Raw genomic sequence first — 27144 nt, 5'->3', positions numbered from 1 at the left:
TTTAATTGGTCTTCTGAAGACAGAAATGAAATTATAAGGACATTTGATTTATTTTAAGGAAAGGATGATAATTTTGTATTTTCTTGGTGTTGATATCCAACCTGTTGCTTATGTGGTTATTCCTGGCAAAGTGGTTTTCCAGCATGCAACTAATTATTGTGTAACCTGTATGCAGGTTCTGTAAGGCAGTTGTTGGTACTAGTTTGACCACTGTCATATGGGGATGATTTCTAATGGGTTGCCTGTGAGCTGCTGGACCCTTGGATGCTTCCATGAGATTTGTATACATAAAAGTAAAAAATCAAATAGGATCTGTGGAAGAGGACTGCCACACTGAGCTTAGATTTAATTCTCAAGGACCTTCCTTATATATGTCTGATGACATACGTAAAGGATTAGGTAGCTTATGACTTCCATCAAGACTGTAAAAGATGGTTGCTGGTCCATGTGTTATATTTACCGTAGTAACTGAGAAAATCTGCTTGTTTTCTTTTCCTCAGGCTTCTTGAGTGGAGTGAGTTGCACCTAACCCTGAAATCTTGTTACTTTTCCTCAGCTGATGCTGTTATTGACACCTTTATTATTGCAAATTGGGTATGCAATATCAACTGTCCAGTTGGCCCAAATACAATTTTCCTTGTGAGATATTGTTTATGCTTAGCCATGATGCTTCTTAGAGTCATTATTTACCATGAAAATGGTAAGTCAATTTTCATGGCACTGCGGCCTTGAAGTAGCTGAAGATTTTAGTGACCAAGTGCAACCTTTGAAATGATAAGATACAATCCTTAAGAAAGTCTTGTTGATCTCTTTTGCTGGTGAAGCACAGGCAATCAGTCATACCTGCTTTCTCAGCCACGTAAACATTTTGTAGTTTTGAGTCTGTTGTAAAGCCAGGCTTACTTGTGTGTTGGCAATTCCCAGAAGACCCATTTATTTGAGAGATACTGGAGTGCTTTTTGAACTTCTCACCTAAAACAAGGCTTGAACTAGCATGTTTTTTCATTACTGTCCAGATGATTTTGTTGTGATTGAGAGGAAGTTAGGCAAATGAAGACTTTTAATTAAGACTTTTTACAAGGAGAGCTATTGTTTCATGTGAAAGCTGAATATGAGCCTTCTTCATATGTTGTAGATCTTACATGTCTTTGAATCAATGTTATTCTTAGCTTTACTTGTCTTCTCATGGCAAAGAGGCCATTGGAAGCTATTTGAAAACATTTATTTCAAAACCAGATGAAACTCTGGATAAGACATTGCTTTTTCTATTTCATAGTTTTAAGATTCTGTCACTTGTGCTAGAATGGGTGGAATGGAAGCAATTTGGAGTCATCAGTTTAACTAGTAATTAAAGCTGTTCTTCCAGATGTATATTTGAGGATACCATGTCAAAGGAAAGAAAATATGTTGTAATCTTCTCCAGAGTCTGTAACAAAATGTGTAAAAATAGCAATGGGAATGTATCAGTTAGAGAAACATTGCTGTTTGTGATCTTTCTCCGTTGCTCTGTACTGTAAATGGAGTACTGCTTGCAGACCTTGGTGCATTGTAAAGACACTGTGGGAAAGATGGAATACAGGAGGTGCTGTGCATCAGGTACGAAGTGTGGCTGCAAAGTCTGTGCCCTAATAAGGTGGTGATGTAATTGCTGGTTTACAGTATATATGATATAAATGTTATTTCCCTCTCCAGGCATGTTCAGAGTTTTTTTAAACTTTTACCAGGAGATCTCATGGCACCTTATCCCTAAAATAAGAGCCCAGTCCATCTGAGCTCTTCTATCTTCAGAGGGTACAGTGATAAATCTAATAGTGGAAAATGCAGTAGCATAAGTCCAGAAAATAGAATACTTCGTGTGGAAGTGTAACCTGACCTGCCACACTGACTCTTAAGAACCTTATGCTAATAAAAAAAAAAAAAATTAGAAAAGGTAGGCTTTTTTTTCCACTTTGACTGTATTAACTTTATATGTTGGATGAAATACGAGCCATTCCTTATATTATATTGACCTACTCTTTTAACTCTTCTCACTGTTTAAAGACAGCATATGTATTATTCATTCTCAATCTTTTCATTTAAAAGATGAGCAGTTGTGAGCAGTGTACAGCAATAGGGATCTGTAATGTGTGGAAAAGCATTTATTTTTAACACTTTCCAGGAGTGCAATTAAGTATTGCTCCAGCACCAGAGGAGAAATTAGAGGCAGGATTTATGAAGGAAAAACTGTCAAAATTATGTTCCAAGCACAGCAGCTTCGTCAAAAGCATTGATTGCTCACGGCACACAAATGAAGCTATGCCATCAACAGGGTGCAAGGCCTTAGAAAAATGAGCAGTAACAGGATTCTGAACTACCATATTCAGGTAATACGTCAGAAAGAAGAGGTAGTCATTTAAACGACCTCAAGCCTGAGATCAGGGCTTAATGACTAAGGTGTACTCACAGTTTCTCTAACCTGTTTTTAATGAATACTCTGTGCTCTTTGTGTTTCAGAGACCCAGCTTACTTTGACGAAAATTGGCTGAACAGAATCAAAACAGAAGTAGGAGATAATTGGAGGCTAAAGGTATTTGAATTACTTTGCTTGTCTGTGAATCTGTATTTCAGTTCTTAATACAATATTGTATCTAAATACTAGTGTATTTCTGGATTAGGATGTTGCTTTATAATATGTAGTTTTGAATTTTCAACCGTTTTAATTACACTTATTTGGTTTTATATTTCTTATGTTGTTATAGTCCTGCACAGTTTCGCAAAGAAAAGACATTTTGGACTTGTAAATAGGTTTCAATTATTTAAAAGGAAAATATTAAAACAAATTTTGGACATCAGTTACCTCTCTTGTTTTTCAAATATTGATTGAAAGATTTTTTTTTTTTATGCACAGTGTGAAAGTAGCTTTAAAAAAAGGAGCTCCAAGAAGCAGCTGAATAAAAAGAGGAGCATAATAAGCAATATATTTAAAGAAAAATGGCAGAGTGTGTCTTCCTTTTACTTTGTCATTTCTGCAGAACTGCTGAGCTTTAGGAGAGGAAGTTGTGGGTTTTTTGTGTTTCTACTCAGCATGGTTTTCCACCACAGTCTATTTGCTGGGTCATTTGTGTCACTTGGCATTCTAGTACTTTCTCTGCAGACCTTAAGGCAATAGAATTTACAGTTCTATGGCTGAGGAACGCTTTGCTTTAGAACCTGAAGAACACAGTTTTACATGCAGATGTTAGTGTAGTTTCTGAGTGGTTTTGTTCAGAGAATGATCTATGCACCTTTCTAAATTTCCACTTTTAGCCTGACTAATGGGGAAAACAGAGCTACGGTTTGACTGCTAGTTCATGTTTCCTGTGTTCCAACCACCAAAAACCATTCTAAACATCTGAGGAACGGCTGCAGCTGTGAAATGCTCTAGTACTTACAGGCTTGTCAACATCACTGGCTGAATTGCCTGAGACAAAGATGGAGCACACTGCTGCTGTGTATGTTTTGAGTTGGCCAGCAGACCTGTCAGCGTGGTCTCTGCTGTCTGGCCAGCTGTGTGCAAGTCTGGAATGCTTTAGAATGTTTTGTCTAGTAGGGCTGCCAGCAAAAATGTGGGTACATTGATGAGGATATATTGACTGACTGGTGAATAAAAGACATGATCCCTAAAAAAGCTTTAAAACTCTTTTGAGTTCTGCTGCATGTAGAGCATTTGAAGTTCATTTAAATGAACTTTCCAAAAAAGTGTAGGGAAGTGCGAGTGAACAGCTGGATACAAGATTTTACTTTTCTGTAAAATATTTCTTTGGGTTTTTTTTTCCCTCTCTAAGTATTAATTTTCTAAGTATTTCATATTGAAGTCTTGGCTGTTAAATGTGGGGAACAACAAATTGAGAACTGTTTGTTATAATAGCATTTCAGCTGATTGAAAGCAGAGCAGCAGCTTCTGTAACTGTCATATGGAGCTTGAGGAATAAATATTTTTTCATGTCTCCCACCAATTTGGCAGATGCAAGGCTTAGCAGGTGTGAAAAAAAAAAAAAAGCTGAGCAATCTAGTAACTTCCTTATGTGACTGACATTGGAAAAACATCAGGTCAAATTTCAGTTTCTTTCTGATGTCATTCCATCTTGTTTTTCATGTATCCATGTAAACAAGAACTAAAGACTGATTATTTTTTTGTTTAAAAAAGAAGTATAATCCAGTTTTTTGTATAGCACTTCCCTTTTCATGAAGAATACTGAAAGACATAAGTGTGATACTTTAACTCTTGTTTTTTTAACCAGAAAAGTAATCCCATACTTTGCCAACTGTTCTTCTTTACATGTGAGTAAACATTATTAGTAAATGTCTATCAGCCAATCAGTCATTTATAGTCTGGCTTGTGGGAACACTTCAGTCTGTGCATTTCTATTCATAGAATCATTTAGGCTGGAAAAGACTTTTAAGATCATCAAGTCCAACTGTTAACTCAGCACTGCCAAGTCCACCACTAAACCATGTCCCTAAGTGGCCCATCTACACATCTTCTAAATATCTCCAGGCTCCACCACTTGGCTTAGGCAGCCTATTCCAGTGCTGGATAACCTTTTTGGTGAAAAATTTTTTCCAAATATCCAACCTAAACTTCCTGTGGTACAACTTTAGGCCATTTCCTCTTGTCCTGTCACTTGCTGACTGGGAGAAGACTGACCCCCCACCTCACTGCAGCCTTCTTTTAGGCATGTGTGTGTTACTAGATTTAACACAGAGGGCATACTTGAACGACTCCATATTGTAGATGTCCTTTCATGTTTTAAGAAGGGCCACGAGAAATGGTAACTGGATTACCTCACTACCTCACAAGTCGTGATAATGACTGCGTTATATTCTTGTTGCTGAACATAGTCACTCTTTGCCTCTGATACCATATGGTACAATAGTCACCACGTGTACAAGCTCTCAGTATTATGAGCCACATGAAGGAACCAGTCTGGTAGGGAGACATACATAAAAACAATCCAAAATGTAACGTGCAGGTAGTTCTGCTTTGTGAAACTGTGGTTAGGAGGGTCTGGCAGAGGAAAGTGTAGGCCTAATACAGCCCTCCTCATCATGTTGATGGAAGTACTCAGAAAATGATAGAATCATAGACTATTAAGCTTGGAAAAGACATTTAAGATTGAGTCCAACTGCCAACCTAGCACCACTACCATGTTGACCATTACACTGTGTCCCCAAATACCGTATCTGCATGTTTTTTGAACACTTCCAGGGATGGTGACTCCACCACTTGGCTGGGCTGTCTGTTCCAATGCTATGCAACACTTTTTCCATGAAAGTTTTTTCCTAATATTTATTCCAAAACTCCTCTGGCGCAACCTGAGACCATTTCCTCCTGTCCTGTCACTTGTTACCTGGGAGAAGGTAATGAGTGATGTGATTGTTAATTTTAAATTGTGTGTTGTTCTGTATGGAGAATAACAAGAATAGATGGCTCAGCTTTCTTTTTTTTTTGTTTGTTTTTTTTTTGTTTAGCAGTTTATTTTCTGATAACTGCAATAATGCAGTCATTAAAAATATTTTTTCTGTTGCTGTACCAGTTTAAAAGAAATGGATTAATTCACAAGAATCTTTTTATGTTCTGGGTTTCAGGGCAAGTTGCCAGACTTGAGAGATTGAGAAACACACAAGATAAAAAAGGGGAAATGTTAGAACTCAGGGGACTTACAAAGTAGGAACCATTCAACAAGTATTCTGTTTTTTTTCAGCTGACCAGTCTACTGTGTTTAGGAGAGAAACATGTTGTTACTTCTTCAGGGTTGTATACATTAGCACACAGAACAGTTTGTGTCTTCCTTTGGGCAACAAAGAAACTTACTTTTCATCTGCAATTTTATGATGGTTAAAAAAAAAACCAACAATCCCCCCCCAAAAAAAAACCCCAAGGCAAAACCATTGTCTCTTTCATTATGTGCAACTGAACACCTTAATACAGTCAGAGTTTAAATTGTGTACAGCCTAATATTTCATGCTGAATAAGATATCTTGAACATAAAACCTTTGTTGAAAATGGAAGACATCATAGAAAAGAATTCTGTTGCCAAAATTTACCAGGAATTAAATTCCTTAATCAGAGTACAAGTTATTGATTTGATACACACATGTCAGTTTTGGCAATCACAGAATAAGCTGTTGACCATCTGAGGGATGGGCTAAAATTGTCGCCCCTTTTTTCCCCTCCCCTTCCATTCAGTGTGGGAGGTTTAGGAAAGAAAGGAAATATATTGTTCGCTTGATTTTTGGCTTCTGGACTTTTTGTGTTGGCATTCAGACTACAGCATCAGTTTAAAGTACAATTTTATTGATGTATATAGTAGCAAGCTGTGTTTGTTCCAGTATTGAATAGCACACTCAAACAGCAGGAGCCACTAGACTTTTTGCAGCTAGTACAGTTTGAGTGATACCTGTTTGCTGTAATATTGAAAAAAAAATTGGTAGCCAATGAATGCTGCAATCTAAGTAAACAAACATGATTTTTGAGAATTAATTTTGACTCCCCGCAGTAGTACAGTTGTGTTTGCTCTGAATTCCTCTACAGTACAAGCTGGCTTGACTGGTGGAGTAGCAGAAGCTAGTTTTCAGTGTTCAGTATCATTTTGCTACAATTTTCTTGTTCTTTTGCAGGGTAAGGAGCACTTATTCATCAGCATCCTCTTAAAGTGTTTTTATCTGTTAAAGGGTGGAAACCTGTCATGTGAATATTTTTTTTTTCTGCAAGCAAGAAGCAGAGATTATAGGTGTATTGTAAGCCAGCATTCATTTCTGTCACAAAGATAATTAGCAACTGATATATTCTCTTTTGATATACCCTTAATTCCTAAGTCAACAGCATCTCCAAATATAAGTTGCATGTGGGACTGCTGTCTATGTTCAGACCCACCCTTAATTTTTCTTTCTGTGTCATTTAACTCAAGGAAGTGGCTGTACATGTTCTTTTGGGGATTTTCTTTCTGTAGAAGACAGTCTGAAGGGGGTTAGCCCCCCAAAGCTAATGGGTTATAGTCTTTAGGTTCCATCTGCAATCAGTGATGAGACACGCTGCTGCAAAATGCAACACTCACTGATGTGTGTGGTGGGAATGGTGCAAACGATGCCTGCACACACTCCCTCCCCTCTTTTGTGTGTGCACACCCCCCCTCCATACACACACTGCCACACCACCTACCCTTCCTTCCCCCTCACCCACCCCCCTTTTAAGTGCAGATGGGAAGAGTGCACCTTAATGAGATATCTGAATTCTCGAAATGCTTGAGAGTGTGCCATGGCAACACCTCCAGAGGTTATTTGGGATCTGAAATAAACAAAGATAAGGCAATTCGCACAGGGTCTTCAGCACAAACAGCATTTCAGTCATACATGATATAAAAATAATACAAAATTGGGGACTGACTGTTATAATGTTGGAGCAGAAACAAAAGGTTAGATAACCCTTCTCCCTTTTTGTTAACAATCACAAGCTTAAGGGCGTTTTCTGCTGTCCACTTCATCAGGCTTTCCCCTCGTTACTCAACTAAATTTGTGAAGAGAGAAGTCTAGGCAGATTAACCTAGGAGACCTGAGCTTGGAAACAGTGAGTAAATTGTAACTAAACAAATAGAGATTTCATATGACAGGTGAGAGAAAAAGAAAAATAGGAAGAAAGACCAAACACTGGGTTCTGTGGTGCTGCCAGATTGGATCATCTCTGCATTCGTTCCAATTAGTTTATCAGGTTAATGCTGTGTACTAAGGGTCAGTCTCACACTGAAAGCTGTGTGCTAACTATGTAGTACTCTACTATAGCCAGGTGGCTATTACCTGAGAGGGTAATGATAATTTAACATGGAGAACACCCACACAGCTCTGCTGAGGATATTTAAGTGTTCAGAGAAGGACTGGGAACATGCAGGTTGCCTTTCTGGATTCATTAGCTCCTGGCCTTTGTAAAAGGAGATCGGAGAAATAAAACAGAAAGGGCTGATGGAAAAGAGATAGAAAATGGATAGAGATTTGTCTAGAAACACCTAATGGTCCATCTGTTATAAGCTGCAACAGCTTTTGACCATAGTTATGACTTTTTTTACCCTAATAAGTTCCATGTGTTTTCCAACAGAGGTATGGATGCAGGGAATGGATGTTAAAAGGGATTGGGAGGGTAGTGTGTGTGCTTTGTATGCAAAAGGAGGAAGTCACATTGCTGATGCAAGCAAATAGGCATGCCATGTGGTCATGGGCTGATGTCCAAAGGATGATATGGCACTTAACAGTCATGGTTGATATTTGAAATTCTATCTGTTGTGTTCTGTCATTACATAATTTAATGATCTTCATTAGCTAGAGTTAGGTTTTACCCATGTACTTAAGAAAGAGAAAAATAATTCTGAACAACTGTCACCTGCTGTAATTTAGACTTCTGATCCAATTGGTTGTCCTTACCACTTTCTCAGGCTGTTCATTTTCATTCAGCTGCTTAAAGTCTGCCTTCCTTGTGCTGTGACCTCATAAATGTTAGTGGAGCTACTGAGTTGAATCTCAAAGTACAAAACATTTGTGGTAGTTTCTCTGTGATGATTCTCTCTCTGCTGGTGGCAGTAGAACCATCTAAGTATATTCACTGCGAATGAGTAAAAAAAAAACAAACAAGAGCCCTCTGAGTAATACTGAAAAATCATTGTTAAGTTTAAGTCAGTCTGTGAAGAAGCTGCTTCACCCTCACAGTTGTCTGATTGTGTGCCAGATACAAAGATGGTACAGTTAATTCTTGAAAGCAAGTTATCTTCATACTGTTGATTGACAAAGGAATAAAATAGAATTGCAAAAGCAGTGTTTCTTTTTCAGTTTGTCTTCTTTTTCCAGGGATTCTGCCCTATATGATAGTTTTTGTGACAGATTTTGATCAATATTGGTTTTGTTCCAGTATCTCAACTCTAAACTTTGTGAAGGTTATATGGAGGAAGATGAGTTTCCCACAGATGATTCTTTGTGTTTAAGGGCTTTTAATTCAAAAATGCTTGCAAGGAAAGGGGAAATGAAGTATTTCATAGGTGGATACTTTCTATTTTGTTTCTCATTTTTTTGGGATTATGTTCAAGTTCAAGGTTCCTCACAATGCTCTCATCGGTAAACTGGACTTAAATTCTGCAACATGGCCTTTGGTTTCTGTGGCTCTTTCTGCAGCAGACTCAGGTAAATTACAAACTGGAAGACTTTAATGAATCAAGTTTGAAAATGGTGTTCCAATCAGTGCAGCATTCTCTGTGGTGATTTGACATAAAAATAAAAATTCTTCATTTCTTTGAATCCTTAAATCTGTTGCAGACTTTGTTTATGATTTTGGGTCACCTTTGAGTGGTGGTGGTGGTTGCTTTTGGGCAGATAGCTAAGAGATAGTTGTAGCTCTTGCAGAAATATGCTGTATAGGGCAGAAAAAGTGTGTTCCGGAGTAGAAGATGTAAACTAATTATTATGCTGTTATGGGAGGGACAGTAAATGTTGTTATGTACTTGCTATAAAGTAGCATCTCCAGTTCTCGTTCTAGGTTGTCAGGGTATTTGATGTGTAACGTTTTAAGTCCAAATGAATTTTTGTTTCTTCTGTGACTTAAAATTCAGTGATTTGGAGACAAAAATGTTCTTACATCTTAATAAGGGATCAATTTCTGGCACTTCTTTCCCAAGGGGAGTGGATTAATAGGAGTAAGGTAATCAGATTGTTATCTCATGGTAAAAATCTTTTAGTGTGTGTGTGTAGCCTGTTCCTTTCTTAAGTCTGGATTTTGCTTTCATCACCTCATTTTGTCTGTTGACTATGTTGAAGTGTTGAGTTTGTCCCTGGATTTCAGTATCATATTTCCTAACAGCGCTTCATCATATCGTTTGAAAGGTAAATGACTTCTGTCAGTGGACAGAATCTCCTAAGTGGCTATTTGAGAAAGCAATCAAGAGTCTAAAAGTTATTGTGGGCTTCAAAGGCAATTGGAACTTGAGAGGTTTTACCCTCCCTTAATTATAGTTTCAGTTTGCTGCTGTGGCTACTGCAGTCAGCAACAGACCTTTGTGAATCCTGTTTCAATCCCTTTCAGTCTCTGCAGGTCCTGTTTAGACTTCATGGAGTCATAGGGTCATTTAGGCCGCAAAAGATCCTTAAGATCATAGAATCAAACCATAAACCCAGTCCTACCAAGGCCACCAGTAAACCACTGGTAGTAGATAAGGTCCCAATGCACTATATCCACACACCTCTTTCACACCTCTTTGCACACCCCTGGGGTGGTCACTCAGTCACTTCCCTGGGCAGCCTATTCCAGTGCCTGATAACTCTTTTTGGTGAAGGTACTCTTCCTAATACCCAATCTGTACCTTCCCTGGCACAACTTGACAACCTCCCTAGCTATAACCTTCTTTCAGGTAGTTGCAGAGAGTGATAAAGCCACGCCTAAGCTTCCTTTTCTCCAAGCTAAACAACCCCAGCTCCCTCTGCTGCTCCTCCATCCCTGGAAACAGTGCATTGCTACTATTATCTGGATTCTTTGCCTAAATACTTGGACATAAATTGGTAGTAATCTGTTGCAGTTACTTTCTGCAAAGATTCCTCTTTTTTTTTTTTTTTTTTTTTGGTCTAAATTTCACCTACGAGACCCACTGGTCATTCTTATGATTTTAAATGCACCCTTTATTCTCAGAGACTTGATGCAAATGGGTTTTTGGAAAGGGAGCAGTACTCAGTACTAGGGAAATGTGGCATAGATTCTGTACAGCAGGGGACACTTCACTGGTACTGTTGGTTATGCAAGTGAACAGAAGCTACCTTTGTATAGCAGTGAAGTCATCACTGAGAAATGTGAATTTTGCCTTGATACTGTAAGACAGACATTCAATTGTAAGAACTGAGAGGGGGGTGGGGAGGGAATGACAGGAATAAAAGTGAAAGAACTAAGAGGAATAATTATTGAGAAAGATAAAAATTTAAACTTGCATTGGTTGGGAATAAAGGAGAATATTGAGCAGTAGCTGGTTTTGGTTTGGGAGAAGAGATTTACCTCTGCAGAGAGTAGATTACTAGAACACTTCAGAGAAGAAAGAGGTAAAAGAATGCTTCAACTTCTGGATACAAAGATAATCCTAAAATAAACAAGTACTCAAAGAAACATTTGAGTCCTTTGAGATCTGATCTAAAGCCTATCCAAGACAATGTTATCTTTTTCATAAATAGAAACGGATTCTGTCAATTAATGAAGATTTGTGATCTTGTCTGGAAGTCTGATCATAAGGGACTGTTGCATAAATCTCATGATTATGTAATTATATGCTTCCTTTGTGTGATTCCCCTGTGATTACCTACTTTAAGATCATTTATCTGTAATCTCCTGTATTTATTGTATTTCCTCCTTCTTGTCAAATAGGTAAGCAACCTGAAGAAAATTTTGAAAGGCATACTGGATTACAATCATGAGGTAAGAATGATTTTAAGTAATCTACATCTACATGCCTTTTTAGTTACTTATTTTAGTTAGCCTGTTGAATATAAATTGTATTCTACAGATTAAGTACCGATGTTTTCTTGGCATAGATAGTGATTCATGGCCTATCCCCCAGCCTTAGCCTTCTCTAAAACTTCTCAGAGGTCCCAGGGGAGCCTGATGTGCAAATTCTGTCATACAAACAGTAGATGGCTTTACCAAGTATGTTCTGGTCATGGACTTCAACAGTACCTGTGTTTGACTTTTTCCCCTCCTCCTCTTCAGCTAAAGTCTGCTTTTTCCCACATTTTTCTCATAAGGAGAAAGAGTAAAGCATTTCTGGCCTCTCCCCACATTAAGGTTTTATATGAAATATTTTAATTCTGGAATATTGGAGTCACCCCTTGGCATTTTCTTTTATTCTGAGCTAACTCAGAGATTAACCACTACAGAGGAGTCAGAATACAGTATTTTTTTCAGTGGTGAATCTTCAGCTGAAATATGTTTTCAGTTTCAGTGATGTTTTGAGACAAATTGATCTGTACAGGCTGTAGCACAAAATCTATGCTTGTCTGAAAATATTAGCTTCTCATAAATACTTCAGAGATTGAGTTATTTGTTACTAAGCTGAAGTCTTTCAGAAAAAAACAAATTAGACTTATGAGTTTATATTCAGTAAATAGTTAGGTGTCCGTGTTGAAATAAATGTTCAGAATTGATGGTTAAGCAAGCTGGTCATAACTGGAAATACTAAAAAGAAACATCGGGGGTTTGTTATGGAAAATTAATATTACTAAGACAAAGTGATGCAGCCTTCTTTTTGGCTGGTTAGTATTTACGATGATTAAGTCTCTGGTGTGAAAACTCTGCTACCAGGCAAGTTCTGAGCTGTTTCAGGCTGATTAACTTCTGCAGAGGTAGTGCACAATTATAAGTCTGACTGGATTTTGGTTTAGTTTCTTTTTTTTTTTTCTTCTGAGGGAGTCAGTGCTGGTGGTGATAGTGGAGATGACAGGATTCTGTTATGAATTCTGCTTGTGTTTTCCTCAGTCTGATTCCTTCTCCTAGAGCCACCTTGTACTAAAATATGTATGTGATTTCATGTGGATTTTGCCTGATGTAACTAAAAGACTTTGAAAATCGTGTATGCTAACATCTTCCATCCTGAAGAATTCAGATGTCTGTATCGTGTTCAGGAGGACAGTCTTTCAATAGCTGTGTTACATGGCTATCTTTATCAATTATAGTATGGAAGAACAAGAAGCCAGAGTTAACTCTTTATAGCTCGCATGTTTTGTTATGCCCCCCTAATCTTACTGCAGAATTCTAGTCCTCTGGAACTGTAATCTTAATTTTTTCTTTTGGTAAAGGTATTTATTTATTTTTTAAAGGTATTTTGTAATGTTTTCAAAAAGGATTAAATGCTCTTTTTCACCTCGAAATAGTTACTGCAGAGCCTGTCCTCCATTTTTGTATTTCTTTCAGGTTTCTTTTTTTGTTTTGGTTTGTTTTTTAGTTAATTTTATTTGGTCTCATTTATTTAGAAATCCCCTATTCACACCTTCACATCCTTGGGTTCCTCATAATGCTTGCCAATATGCCTCTTCCCTTCAGCTTTCTTCAACAACAGTTTTGTTGTCAGTAACTATGAAACCACTGTAGTATTGTTAACTTAAATCCAGCATTATTTTTAAAGAAATTCAGAAACTACAGATGAATATATAAATACACATCAGATTTGCATGATTCAAAAAAGTCTATATTTTACTGTATTATTGCAGTCTATATACAATGGTAATATTTTCCATTGTGATTGATGCATTCCCAAAATTCTTATGACCTAAAGGAGGTCTTTTCCAACAGGAGTGAATCTGGGTCCTTTAAAGTGTCCAGACATTTTTAGTAGTGCTGAAGCTAATTCTTTGAGAAAACTGCTTAAAAAAACTACAATTCCACAACGCAAAAACCACCATACATAACAAGAAAAACTCAACCACAGCACTTCCACAAAGCCCAACTCTAGAAAACTTCTGAACGCCTTGTTCTCTTTGTGTTCTTTGTATACATTACATACTTTTTCCAAATACCTTTGTTTTTTCAAGTATTGCACATAAAGAGCAAGCAGCAAATGACTGATTCGCTCTATAGTCATTGTTTCCTTATTGCACCCTGTTCAAGAAGTTAATTTCTTTTTATCTGCAATTAATGTGTCATAGATGTGTTTTAATTCCAGATTTCATATTCATATTTTCAAACCTCTCTTCAATAAAGAGCAATTTAGCAGAATTGTTTAATTCCATCTACTGACAATCATTAATGTAGATCCTTAATGATAAATCAGGTAACACTAATTGTGAGTCACATGGGCTTTTGTTTTGTTGGATTTTTTCTTTCTTTCTGCATGTGGGCTGTTTAATTACATATCATTGTACTACTAACTCAGATTGTCTTCCATGGAACATCTTTCTTAGATGTGAGATTTGCAAGATATCCTTAAATTTGCCAGAAGTGCAAGGCTTAGTGATCTGAGTTTTTTTACTTATATTTTTCTCCTGTCAGTGTTAGACATATGTATTGTGTAGGTGAAATATTTAATTTCTTGGCTTTATAATAGTATACACAGATATGTGCATAATATTTTATGCTACCTGAGATGTTTTTAGGTGTTATATTTTTTTAATGGAATGCTTTAAAAAAAAATCAATTATCCATGTGATGACCTGCTTTTGTTACCTTCTTAGCTGAAATAAAAAAAATCTTACTAAGTGTGTAACTCATATTTGCTTATGACTCAAAGCTCATAAGTGTGATGTTTGTCGTATTTGTCTTCTCCCAAATATTATTTGTGTCAAACAGTATGATTTAATATTTGGATGTTTGGCGATTCACTTTGGATTTAAAGTAAGAGTGAATTGCTCTTGTTGATGATGAATCACCTTTGCACAAACTGTGTGGGTATGTATATGTGCAGTGATACAGCCATGTGTGCACTGGGTCTTTACACAGATTCTGGGGCAACAGATAAATGACTTCACCCTTCCTGATGTTAACCTGATTGGAGAGCATGCTGATGCTGCGGAGCTGGGGAGAATGCTTCAACTTATTTTGGGATGTGCTGTGAACTGTGAACAGAAGCAAGGTAATAAATTTTCAAAAAGTGTTTTCTCGCTTGCTGCGTAAATACTTAGGGGGAAAATTGTATTTCCCATGTTTCTGTCAGAGACAAATGTAGTTTCTTTTCAGCGGTGACATGATTTTGTCCTACAGATAGTAACTGTTGGTTTCTTACAAGCTTCCCTAGTTTTGGAGACTCAAACTGTGGAACTGATTTTGCTTCCAACGTCCATATTTTCAATTTGCCAAGCTGGAAAATCACTCGACAAAGGAAAATTATTGGGCCTACCTTTTAACCATTTATGACGTAGGTCGGGATAGTTAAGAATGGAAAAATGTGATTGTTCTGTGTGACTCCTGATTTTAGAAATGCATTCCAGTCATTGCCTTAACTACACAGGTGAAAGCTTTGTCTGGAGAGATGTCTGGTGTGATCTGGGATAGCATAGAGCAACTGCAAACGTTTATTCTAAATACCTAAAACACAAAACATAGTCATGCAAATAGCAAATACATGTGTGGGAAAACAAGGCTATTTCTACTGTATTTACATTACAGTTGAACCAAATAAATGTCTCTTCTGATTTAACTCAATTTGGTTTTCATGGCAGCCAGTGTTTCAGACCTTTTGTCTTCCTCTTGCTTGGTTCATCCTAACTTTTACTGCTGGTTTCCCCTTTCAGTTTTCTCAGGTGACTAAATCACTTTACTTTCTCCTTCTGAAATTACTTTTGTTCTCCTAAACAGGAGATGGTCTGGCTATCCTATTAATTAAAATAGAGGGAATGTTCTTCCAGGAGTACATAAACAACTCTGGTTTATTAACCCTCCTGTCCTCTCTGTTTTATGTAAAATTATCTTCCTATGGGTGACTGTCACCCTCAGGTGGGAAGCATATCTTATTCTTGTCTGTCCTTTACTCTCTCAGTTTGGACATTGAAAATGTATTGAAAATGTTTGAAATATCAGAGCAGTCTAGTTTTATGTACTTTGGAGTGAGATTTCACATGAGCTAATTAACCACTTTGAGGTGACTTTTCCCCAACATCTTTCCCTTGGTCACATCATTAAAAGAACACAGGTCATGTGTAAAAGGAGATCATGTCTATCTGGAAACCACACAGTACTGGGCAAGTCATTAAGTCTAAATGTCAGAATTCGGCCTTCTGACCGCTGTAGCATCTCACAAAGTACCTGATGTGTAACTCACACCTATGCATAGGTGAGGAGTGAAAAAGTGGTGTGGGACTTAATTTGTGGTGTAACGCAGGAACAAGAACGGATGTGCAAATGCTTTGAAATGAGGATGCTGTAGGAAGGCAGGACATTATTGTTAAACTTACGGAAAATAACAACCTGTGCATGGATCATGTACTTGAAGAGCCTGAATAGTTTGGGAACAAAGGGAGAAAAGGAGTAAAAGTAGTTATATTGGAACTGTGAGGTGCCAGAAGGAAAAGAAAAGATAATCATGTACCTTTTTCATTGTTGTAGAGTTCAAATAAGCCTGGATTTATGTCTGAGCAGACTTCTGGTAAAATCCTGTTGAGTTTGTTGTGGTGGGACTCGACTGGTGATTATGCATTTCAGTGTCATCCATGGCACCTACTCATTTTCTAGGAAGGATGCAGCTTCTGATCTTCTGTTCTCTGACTTGAATTTCAACAATGACATTTCAGAATGCTTTTTTTCTTTTTTTTTTCAGAGTACATCCAGACCATAATGATGATGGAAGAATCAGTTCAACATGTTGTCATGACAGCCATTCAGGAGGTACGCTGGGATGCCCACAGTGTGTAAAAGTTCTGCCTTTCAGCATTTTACAACAATATGCTTCTTCCTACTTAGTTGGAAGTAAAGAAAATAAGGGGCATAGATTTTGCTTTTTTACAGTGAAAAATATCTTATTTTTTCCTTAGAAAAATCTTGCTTTATGTCAAGGAACTCTGGTTGAATGTCCCACTTTTCTTTAAATCTAGAAGACTGGAACTTCTAGATATTTTTGATATTGGGTTCCCTTCCCTTTACCTTTCCCACCCTGTGAATCCTAAAGTACACTAGACTGATTTTTACATGGATAACCAAATAACGTAGAATTTCATCAAAATTTGTACCTTGAAATTGCAAAACTTCATGAGCTGTTACGTTATTTTTTTTTATAAACTTTGTTGACAAGTGAAAAGGAAGAGAATCTGAGAGCAGAGTATTCTGCTGTCAACAGTAGTGTTATGATACATAATGATAATATATAATGATAAATAATATTAATATAGATGAATAATATAATAGGCTGGTATGTTTTTACAAGTTAGTGGAGTCTACTCCAGTGCATTTTGTGGTAGTTTAAAACCACAGTGTTAGCCACTATAGCCCTGGAACCCCCATGTGACTTCCTAGGAGCCCAAAATGCCCACATGTGAAATGCCTATCAGTCTTCACTGATGGAGGTTTACTGCAGGGCAGGCTGCTAAGGAAAGCTGGAAATCAATAGTAATCCCATTTATTTTGAACCTGAACAAGAGAAACTAAATTCCACATTAGGCTCTAGAGTAATTTCGCTTCTCTGGAATGCCTGAATATAGAAAGAGGTGTCAGTAGGCCTACAAGGAACCCTGTCCCTCATTTCAACCATGCAGTCATACATTCAGTAGTCTGTGTGTGGACTTCTGTCCACAACAGTGCAGAGTAGACTTTTGAAATGAGCTTTGAAAGAATTGTTATGCTGAATCATCTTCCAGTCAGTGCTGCCAAGCACCAGTTTGCTGGAGTTTTGGAATATTTTACTTTTTGTATTTTTTGTAACTGTAATACAGTGTTTTGGTGAAGTTTTCTAATGCTTTTTATTAAATCCAAATTTCAGTGTCACTATATTCTGCACTGCCTTGAAGTAGAAAACCTTATTTTATCCTCCCTCTTTCTGTTAAAAATCTCCTATTTAATTTTTGTAAAAGTCTTCTTCATTTGATATAATAGCCAGATTTGAAGCAGCCCACAGTTTTCAGTATTTTTGATGAGTAAGCTTTGAAGTGTTTGTGCCCTTTCTCTGAGATGGTGAGTAGTAGTAGGGAGAAATCACCAGGCAAGGGTGTGTTTCTCTGGAACAGATTTGTGAAACTCACTGAATCAAAAAGCTTACTAATCAGGTACTGGCACAGTTCTGGGTGTTTGTAATGCTACTTTCCAAGCTGCTTAGAAATCCAAGGCATTTCAGGACCAAATGAGGAGGTTCCTTAATGAAGAGGTGAGAAAGCATCTCAGACTTTGATACACATTGAGAGCAGGCCCTCCCTCCACTATTTTTTATTGGGTTTGGAGTTTGGAGAAGTCCAGCGTCAACTGGAAGCTGGCAAAGATTATACCAATTTTCAAGAAGGGAAAGAAGACAGACACTGGGGATTGCAGGCCTCTCCCCCTTCAGTGCCTGGCAAAATTGTGGAGGTTATTCTGGGAGTTAGGTCATAGCCAGCACAGATTCACATGGGGTGAAAATTCACTGGATTTAAGGAGGATTTTTTATTTCTTGGACTCACAGCAGCTCTCAGAATTCAAGTGACTTGAAATAAGCAATATGTAGGAGACACCAAAATGAGATGCCAAGGAAAGTAGCTATATGTACATATTTGAAAAGTTGCTGTGTGTCACCTAGTCCAGACATTCCAAAGTATTTGACTTTGCAGGTATTTTCTTAGAATTAGATATGTTAGAAGACCTCTCTGAGCTTTGCTGATGTATTAGGAAGTTTATTTTTCTGTTTCAGTCAAGCACACTTAAATTTTTTTTGATGCTGCTTTGGTTTTCATTAATTATCTTACTCAGGGTAGTATTTCATGAGGCACAGTAGAACAAGTTTTCTCTAGTTTTTTACATGTAGAAGGTGATTCTTCTATGGAAGAAGCAGCATATTATGTTCTAAATTTTAGTTGGTTATTTTATTATAACTTTTGACTCTTCAGCATTTCATTTCTTCACTTATTTAAATGTTTAAAATATGCCTTGTGCTCCATAAGGTTTTATAAATTGAACAGTGCTTTTCTGTTATCTTGTTCAGTGTAGTCAAACTGATCTGGTGTGTTGCCATCACCTAGATTCTTAGATGCTAATCTTCAGATGTACATATCTGAATGCAAGCTGTGCACAAGATAAAGGATTTAATATATTGATATGCATAATATTACAGTTATTTCATGGTTTTCAGATTTTTTTAAAGGTCTAAAATCTTTCCTTACAGAAATTATTTTGGCCATTATGTGTTTTTCTTTCTTTTCCTTTCCTTGACATCTTTTGGAAATTCTACTGTCATTTTCCCAAATTTTTTCCTGGAGCAGCCAAGTTCATTATTTATGAGGGTGGTAGCTGATGCAGACAATCTGTTTGCCTTTGCTGTTTGGAACATCTCTAAACTTGATCACTTAGCAGGTGTCTGGGCAGGTCAAGTTGAGAGTCAGAACAGTACCAGAGGTAGTGTCAAAACTTGCTTGGGTGAATAGGAAAAGGTGCTTACTGTCTGAGTTTAATACTGACTGTGTTGCTTCCACTGTTTGGTTTTGTGGTTTTTTTTCCCCACTGTATTTTGACCTGACTGTTTAAAGCTTTATGTTGTGTGAAGTAAAAGTGGTTTTTTAATAGTTAGGAAATAATACCAAAGTATTTTGTTGCGTCTGTCAACAGATAGACTGGAGGATAGACTGAATATCAACTGGAGGTAGAAAGTCCAGCTGCTTTAAAGGATATACAGTGTCATACATAGCCTTGACTCTTTAAAACAAACATAAAGATGTTTCAAAAAGGAAAACCTGATTACAGGGGCTAGATTTTGTCATTGTTTTGTGGACACTTAAATGTGCTTGTAAAATATTATCAACTGTAGAAGAAGCATTTCAGATAAAGCAAATATTAAATTCATCAAGTGAATGGTTCAGCTGCATTTGCAAAATCACGTATGGGGAGAAAGAAAAGCTTTTATAATTCAGGTTATTCATGCATGCAGATTTTGTGATAGTTTTACCCATTCCCTAATCTTTATGTATCCATGACAACACAACTTGTTCACATTTCCCAGGGAAAGCGATTAAAAAGTGAAGGTTTTAATCATATAGGATTAACAGACCTACAAGTGTTATGTGAGATATCATACCACAGCTATGAGCATGAAGAGGTATAGCTGTAAAGGATTGACATGGAATGACAACTGCTTCTCATAAAACTACACAAATAATTATAAGTATTACCATGTTGTCCAGGTTATTGGGCCATTTAAAATCCAGACTGACCTTTTTATGCTAAATAAACTGGAAAAAAGAAGAAGGCAGGAAATGCCTTTTGCTACTTCATTTCACTGTCAGAAGCTCTTAAGCAGGCTTTTCCTTCTCACGTAGATACCTAATGCAATTGCTTGATTTTGCAGGCACTTCTTTTTGTTTCCCTCTTTATAATTTCTGCACCTCATCCTCCATTAAAGTTACAGGTGAAAATGAGTGATAAAATTATATTTAAGCAAAATGGTGAATTTGGAACCGAAGGCCAGTTCCAGTTTTGCGAAGTTGTGATGGCAGACCTTTATTCCCCTGGTAGTCTGCTGCAGAAGAAAACTAAAGTTGTAAGGGGAGACAGAGAAGGCTACTTCCTTCTGCTTTTTATTCTCTAAACTTAATTTGAAATACAAATGAAATGAAGTTTGTCCCTGTAAACTCAAAAGTCCTGGCATTGATCCATACCTCTCAAGACCACATGCTCTAATATCACACTTGCAGACTGCATGTGAAGCACTGAAAGTACAGCAGTATTTAATGAATTTTTTCTGAATATGGGCTTTAAGTAAAGGAGATATATAGCAGAACGCAGTAAGGAAATTTGATTTAAAAAATAGTATCAACCTACTAGTGTCATCAGATTACTAATAAATAATGCATGTGCCATTGAGCAGGTAACTGATTAAATGACCATTTTGGAGCTCTAAATTTCTGTAATATCAGAGAATGCTGATTGACCAGAAATAAAGTGAAAAATGAAGGAAACTAGACAAGCCTCTTACCTCATATTTTCAGGTGGATGGAAGGTGTAGTGTGTGCTTTGAGTTGACAAAAATATCTGTGTGGAACCCTAAGACACAGCATCCAGTAAAACTTTTCTTGAAATTTTCAGAAAATCTGACTGAAGAGAGAGAAGTTTGGATAGGTGGGTGGAGTTGTGCTCTGTTGGCCATGCTATTTATGGTAAAAGGTCTGCTATTAAGTGGGGAGAAACTGAGTAGAGGCAATTCAGAAGCAGAGCGTGGTCAAGACATTTTGTTGCATAAACCATTGTCCCAGTGTGTGGGGAGATGTGTAGGGGAAAGATGGATGCACTCTTTTGCCCCGATACCTTTTCATCCCACTTCTTAACTTTATTATTATTATTCACTGTTGATCAGAAGTTGGATTCCTGTGTTATTTGTGAGTTCTCTGTCAATACTGCTCCTGTTCTTTGGTTGTACTACTTACTGGGCACAAAACAATCCCTTAGATTTCATCTTCAGCATTCCCAGCATAGCACAGGCCACCAGATTGCAAGGTGCTTCCTCTTGCATTGAGTCAGTCGTCTGCACGTGTGCCTATGGCTCTCACCCTCAGTGCCTCATGCACGCTTCCCATGACATTCCTCATGCACCCCATGGAGTTAAACTCACAAGCTGTGTGCAAATTCGAGGTACACCCAGACCACGTATCTCCACTGCCTCATCCTGCTGCAGATAATGTCCTCTTTTCTGGACGTTTCTGCTAAGGGCTCTCCAGAACGGCGGGTTTGGCGAGAGATGACAAAACTCGCTGAAGAAAACAGGGATTGTGTCGGTGGCCTTGACCTGCTTCCTTTACGGCAATTCCCGGGAAGCAGTGACACCACAGTGGCCTCTAGTGGGTTGTGCGGTCACTTGTATTCCTTTCACTGTAAGTCTTGTGCAGGCCTGTAGAGCTGGTTTTCTGAAGAGGAAGTCGTGCTTGGGCCAGAAAGGGGCAGTGGCTGTCAGGGATGTGTTGTTGGGGCTGCACAGGACCCACCAGCTGGGAAGTGCTGCCTTAGCGGGTGGAACTTACTGGTGTGCTTGTGAACACACGTGCCCGGTGTTTGCAAACAGTTTTGGGATATAAAATAGGGAAGAGGAGTTCAGTGTTTGGTTGATATGGGATGTCCCTTTAGTCATCTGGAAAAGCATTTTGACAGTAGCTGGTGAAATGCAGTAATTGAAACATACAAGATTTATCACAGAGCGGGGAGGGACTGGAAGTTTTTGTTTAAATTATAATCAGCTTAGATTAGGGCCTTAAATTAAAGACAAGTTTGTAATGCCACTATATATGGTAATGAAAAAGGCATGACTTCATTTTTCCAGGGACAGTGCTGAGGTTAGGGACTTTCTAATTATTGTTGCAGGGAGTCTGAACTTCATGCAGTGCTTCATCCTGGAGTGGTTTTGTCATTGTAAGCATGTAGAGAAAATGAAAGAAATTTGACAAACATTGTCATGGTTTGAGGAGGACTGCTGAGGACAGATAGATTAATTTAAGCATTAGCTATACAGGTTAATCCCAATTAAGGATATCGGGAAAGGGAGAGAAATGTGTGTAAATATTTGAATGACGTAAAGGTCAAACAGAGATTTTTCACTTGTACACAGTGGTGTAAAGAGAAAGGACTGAGAACAAATAAATGCTCTGTGTCACATATCCTAAAAACTTTGTCAAGGAAAAGCAATGCAAAAGCACTGTTTTCTGGAAGGAATAAAGGAAGCCCTTTCTCTGGAGAGAGTAAAGAGGCTGGACCAGAGATCTTAGGGAAAAAATGTTTTCCTGATTTTGGTTAGGACCGGGCTTTTTTGATTGTAACTTCCATGAATTGTGTAACTGGACAACTCTTAAAACTTATTTACTCTTCCTCTTTCTTTTAATAAGCTCATCAGTCAATTTTGTAGGACTTGATTTGGAGTTTTGTGCCGAGGGTTTGATGGAGGTTTGTTTTTTTTCTTTTGTCTTGGTTTGGGGTTTTTGTTTACTTTTGGTTTTGTTGATTTGGTTTTGGTTGTGTTTTTTGTTTGTTTGGTTTGGTTTGGTTTTTTTTAAAATATTCTAAATATTACAAAACCACCATCATCTATTACTGCAATAAAATTGGTTAGTACATGATGAATTTTAATACTCATTTCAAGAATGCACTCTATGGAGTTTCTCTTTAAATTTGAAAATCACAGACAGCTTCTGAGCAGAATTTTGATCATCTTTATTTTGCACTATTAGCTGGGGATATGTCCCAGCCTTTAGTGAAATAAATAAATGCATGTGAACTTCCAGGTAATTGAAGCATGAAAGCCACTAGCAGAGAACAACTAAAAGGAGGTCTTGCATGGTGTGTTGATATCTACTGTCATTCCAGTGCCACTTCAGTAAAATATTTAGTGGGGTGTACTGTAGACTTCATCATAGATGAAGAATGTGCATTGTCAGAAGAAAAAGAGATGATGTAATGGTTATTTTGTATCACTCTAAATATTATAAGTTATGAAGATTATTTTTTTCTGTTTTTGTTTCTGAATGTCTTATATAAAAATGAAGTTAAAAACTTTCAAATTAAGTCAGATTAAAACTCCCAAAAGTAAAAATAAGCTTAGTATTTCGTTGAAGCTTAGGTTTTAATATAAAAGTAAATTCTTGTTTTTTCTAATCCAGTGTAATCTAATTTCAGTTGATGAGTAAAGAGTCTCCAGTCTCTGTTGGAAATGATGCTTACGTTGACCTTGACCGGCAGGTATCTAAGACCAGATGTTTCTTTTCCTTCCATCGTAGCACATCAGTGGCCAGTCATTTTTCTGTATTAAGAACTCTGTCTTTTTTTTTTCTTTAATCATTAAAGGATTTTGTGGGAAAGTCAAATGAGGAGTGGAAAACTAAATTTCAGTAGTAAATTTCAGAGTCCTTTAGGCTTATAGATTGAGTTTACTCCTACTGTGTGTTTAAAGGAAAAGAAAAGTTTGTTCGGAAAACCAGTCTATCTCTGTGACATAATAAAGCAAATTGCAGGTTGATACAAATATTTAGGTATTGAGAAAGGATAAAAAATATGTAGCATTTGAATAAAACTTTTTATGTGAGTTCCTACCCCCCAAATCAGTTAAAAAAAACCCCCAACAAACACACACATATATGGGGTCCTGGAACCAGTCCAGTACATAAGAGAAGTTTTCAAATATAATCCTTCCCTCTCTGATATATTTAAAAAATATACAAACCCAATTGGTTTCACTGACTTCATGCTATCACTGTCCTACTTCCTCATTTTTTTTCTAATTGAGGAGTATAGTACAGTGGTTTTCCCTGTGTTCCTCCATCATGCTTTTTCTGCAGAAATATGTAAATGCTGACAGATTAAATTGATTTTTGTACGTAAACAGGCCCTGAGAAATAAACTTGCACATACCAGATATGCTGATGCTGTTTGAGAAAGCCCATTTAAACTTTATCATATATAATAGTACATATATAATATCTACGTCTGTATACACAACGTGCACACACGTGTAGCTGTGTTTATGTTAACTGCATTCATTTGTAAACTAGCAAGATACATAGGTCTGAATAATAAGCCCTTGAGGAGAAATATCTGAATATTTACCAGTGCTTACAAGGTTCAGTGCCCTTTTTCAGAAGGATAGGCTTCTCTGCCATCACATTAGTTGTATCCCTGTTGTGCACTTAAAGTCGCTTCCTTTACTAGAGAGATTTTACCCTAATTGTCCATTCCCTGTATTCCACCTTCCAGTCCTTTCAAAACTAGATTGAAAATTGGAATTATACACTCTTTGCATCCGTAAAGAAAAGTGGTATTGACAATTTTTTTCAGTGTGGAGATTTGATGAGTTCTTCAGACCCGAGTTCTTCAAGAGTTTTTGACTCAACTCATAGAATAGATGTGACAATTCTAATATAAGAGCAAATATTACTTTTAGGTACTTTTACTTTTTACTAATACACAAACTAAACAGTAATCACACCTGTTTTTTGTTTTGTTTTGTTTTTTCTTTATAAGAGTGGAATTGCCTAAGCTTTTAAAAAATTTAATATATTACCTAAATGTAAAAATTTTACAATCATGTAGTTGAGCATGTTTTTAAATGGATCACAGAGAGTGATGAAAATGTTAATGTTTGTTGTTTATGCTAGCTGAAGAAAACTACAGAGGAACTAAATGAAGCACTAGCAACAAAAGAAGAAATTGCCCAGAGATGTCATGAGTTAGATATGCAGGTAAGTTTGGTATAGTGTACGTATTAATTTTGAAGTGGCGGAAAAGATGTATTAACTTTTAGGCAGCAGAAAATAAGCAGTATAGTGTGGAAACAATTTTTAAGAGTGAGATGAAAATTGCACGGCAGTTATTTTGCTTCACTTGTGGGAGCAGAATAATGTAATTGTTTTCTTATCTTGATGCAATGTTGCCAGTATGAAGATGACTCATACTAAATGAAACTTTTTTTCATTCTGGTAGGAAGGGTTTGAACTGCGTGGTAAAACTGTTGCTATAGAGAACTAATACAAGTTATGCTGCTGTAACAATTTCAGTTCAGTGTTAAATTCCAGCAGGAAGTTACTGCGGGCTACCAGCTGTGTATGGGTTTAGACCAAGTTTTACTTTAAGTCAGTCATACCTCATCTGGAAGATATGAGCAGTATGAAGAGGGAAGGCATTGCCATTGTAACCCTGTTTTGGAGTATAATTCAGGCTTTTTGCCAAGCAGTTCAGTAACTGTTGGAATTAATTAAGCAGATCTGGGTGCTCATGGTTAATCCGTGAACCCATGTTTCAGCTGTTGTTTGAGTTGGAGCACTCTGAGTTCTTCACACTGCTGCCTATTTCCACAGCGTTGGTGGAAGCTGAGTCATCTTTGGGACTGTGTTCCTGTTTTGGACCTGCTTGCAGTTGACCCTTACTGTGGAGAGCTAGTTTTATTTGTTGGGACAGTATACAGACTTAATTATGATGAAGTTATCTTCTTTTTTTAATAACTGTGCAAAATATGTTAAAGAATAGTTACATTTTCTGTAAATCTGCCCCAATGTTGCAATATGTTGGTTACGTCACTTAGCACTTGAATACCTATTAAATGGTACAGTATATTCCTGTGAAATGTGATTATTATTGTAGTCTGCATGTTTCTGTTTGTGGGTTGTGTTGATAGTTTATCACGAGCACAAAAAAATATTTCTCTGTACCTGGATAGGTCAGTTATTCCAGCCCATGCTTTTATTACAACAGGTTGCAGCCCTCCAAGAGGAGAAGAGCAGCCTGCTTGCCGAGAACCAGATCTTGATGGAACGCTTGAATCAGTCTGATTCTATTGAAGATCCCAACAGCCCTGCGGGTCGTAGGCACCTGCAGCTGCAGACACAGCTAGAACAGCTCCAAGAGGAAACATTCAGGTAGAAAAGCTGTGCTCAGTTAGATTGTTTGTACCTGGCAACAGGTGTGACTTAGATACTTCTGGTTCTGCTGGTAATCATGAATGAGTATAATGGGTGGCATAACCACAGTGGTGCAGTCTTTACAGTGATGCACACATTATGATTTACCTCTTTACAAGCTCCAACATAAAAAAAAATGCATCAGCTTAATACTGAAATACTGTGTACATGTCACTCTTGACTCTGTGGGTTATTTTGAATTATTTACATGCAATCATTTCAGCCATTTTTTTCAAAATCAGTGAGAATTAAAAGTAGCATGCTTTCCTTTACCCAAATTATTCTGATTGCATTTTTAGGGTGTAGGAATTCCTAGACTGCTATAGGTCTAGGTCTGCTATAGGCAATACTACAGGTGGCGTTGTTAAATGGCAAAGTGCGTCCTTCTCTGAACTTGAAAACAATTTGTTTCATATCTGAAAGATGGAGGTTAGGTACATGTGAGCTCTGCACTTCATTTGCATTTCCTCAACAAGCAAAAATACAATCCCTCTGTAAATCTCCTTCCTGGCTCTTTTGAAGGTTGCTTCCAGGCTGTGTGTGCCTATTCTGCTGAAGAAAGTTGATTCACTTCACTATTACTTCTTTATTCTCTTTACCATACTTTCCCTCTCTTTCTTGAGTGAAACCATGGTATTTCTTTACACTGCTAGTTTTTCTTTTGCTATCCTCTTCTCATTGCTCTTTTCTAGTTCTTGTGATAAGTGCCATGTAACTTTCCTTTTTGCCTGTTTTGTCATTTTTCCACTTCCTCTTATACTAAGCCTCCTTCCCGCTTATTCTGGCATTCCCTTTCCCATCAGTTTCTTGAAACTGATTCAGTATTTCTTTTTCACAGCAGCTAGTGCCTGGATTTCTTCATTCTGTACGTCTACCGTGTAAAGGAATAGTGTAGTGATAGTGTCCCCTTTTATCTCTTCTGATTCATCTCCATGCTCTGGAATGATTTCTACCTGAGTCTGTTATCAGTTACTCTTTGAACAGGTTTTCTTCCCGTATTCGATGTCTGCCCTGCCTGTTACTCTAATTTTGGGTTCTGAAGGTCATTCTAAACTTTCTTCACATGCGAGACTCCTTCCTGGTCTCCTTTAT

At 37.4% G+C, this 27144-nt stretch overlaps 1 protein-coding gene across 5 annotated transcripts in view; it reads left to right on the top strand.

The window, feature by feature from the left end:
- HOOK3 (hook microtubule tethering protein 3) overlaps positions 1 to 27144 on the top strand; it is an 84410-nt gene that overhangs the window by 20803 nt on the left and 36463 nt on the right. For 4 of the 5 annotated variants that reach the window (XM_050328928.1, XM_050328926.1, XM_050328927.1 and 1 more), the window contains exons 3-9: positions 2494 to 2566; positions 11396 to 11446; positions 14459 to 14591; positions 16272 to 16339; positions 23279 to 23341; positions 24754 to 24837; positions 25847 to 26010. In XM_050328928.1, the coding sequence (XP_050184885.1) occupies positions 2494 to 2566; positions 11396 to 11446; positions 14459 to 14591; positions 16272 to 16339; positions 23279 to 23341; positions 24754 to 24837; positions 25847 to 26010 (636 nt within the window). Of the gene's footprint in view, positions 1 to 2493; positions 2567 to 9086; positions 9181 to 11395; positions 11447 to 14458; positions 14592 to 16271; positions 16340 to 23278; positions 23342 to 24753; positions 24838 to 25846; positions 26011 to 27144 lie in introns of those variants that run through there. The other variant, XM_050328929.1, reaches the window with a different exon arrangement.

Source organism: Myiozetetes cayanensis, unplaced genomic scaffold, assembly GCF_022539395.1.
Source record: "Myiozetetes cayanensis isolate MyiCay16 unplaced genomic scaffold, myiCay2020 scf4, whole genome shotgun sequence".
In the NCBI taxonomy this organism is placed as follows: Eukaryota; Metazoa; Chordata; class Aves; order Passeriformes; family Tyrannidae; genus Myiozetetes; species Myiozetetes cayanensis.
The sequence above is the reverse complement of the archived record's forward strand: the minus strand, read 5'-3'. Positions and strand labels throughout refer to the sequence as shown.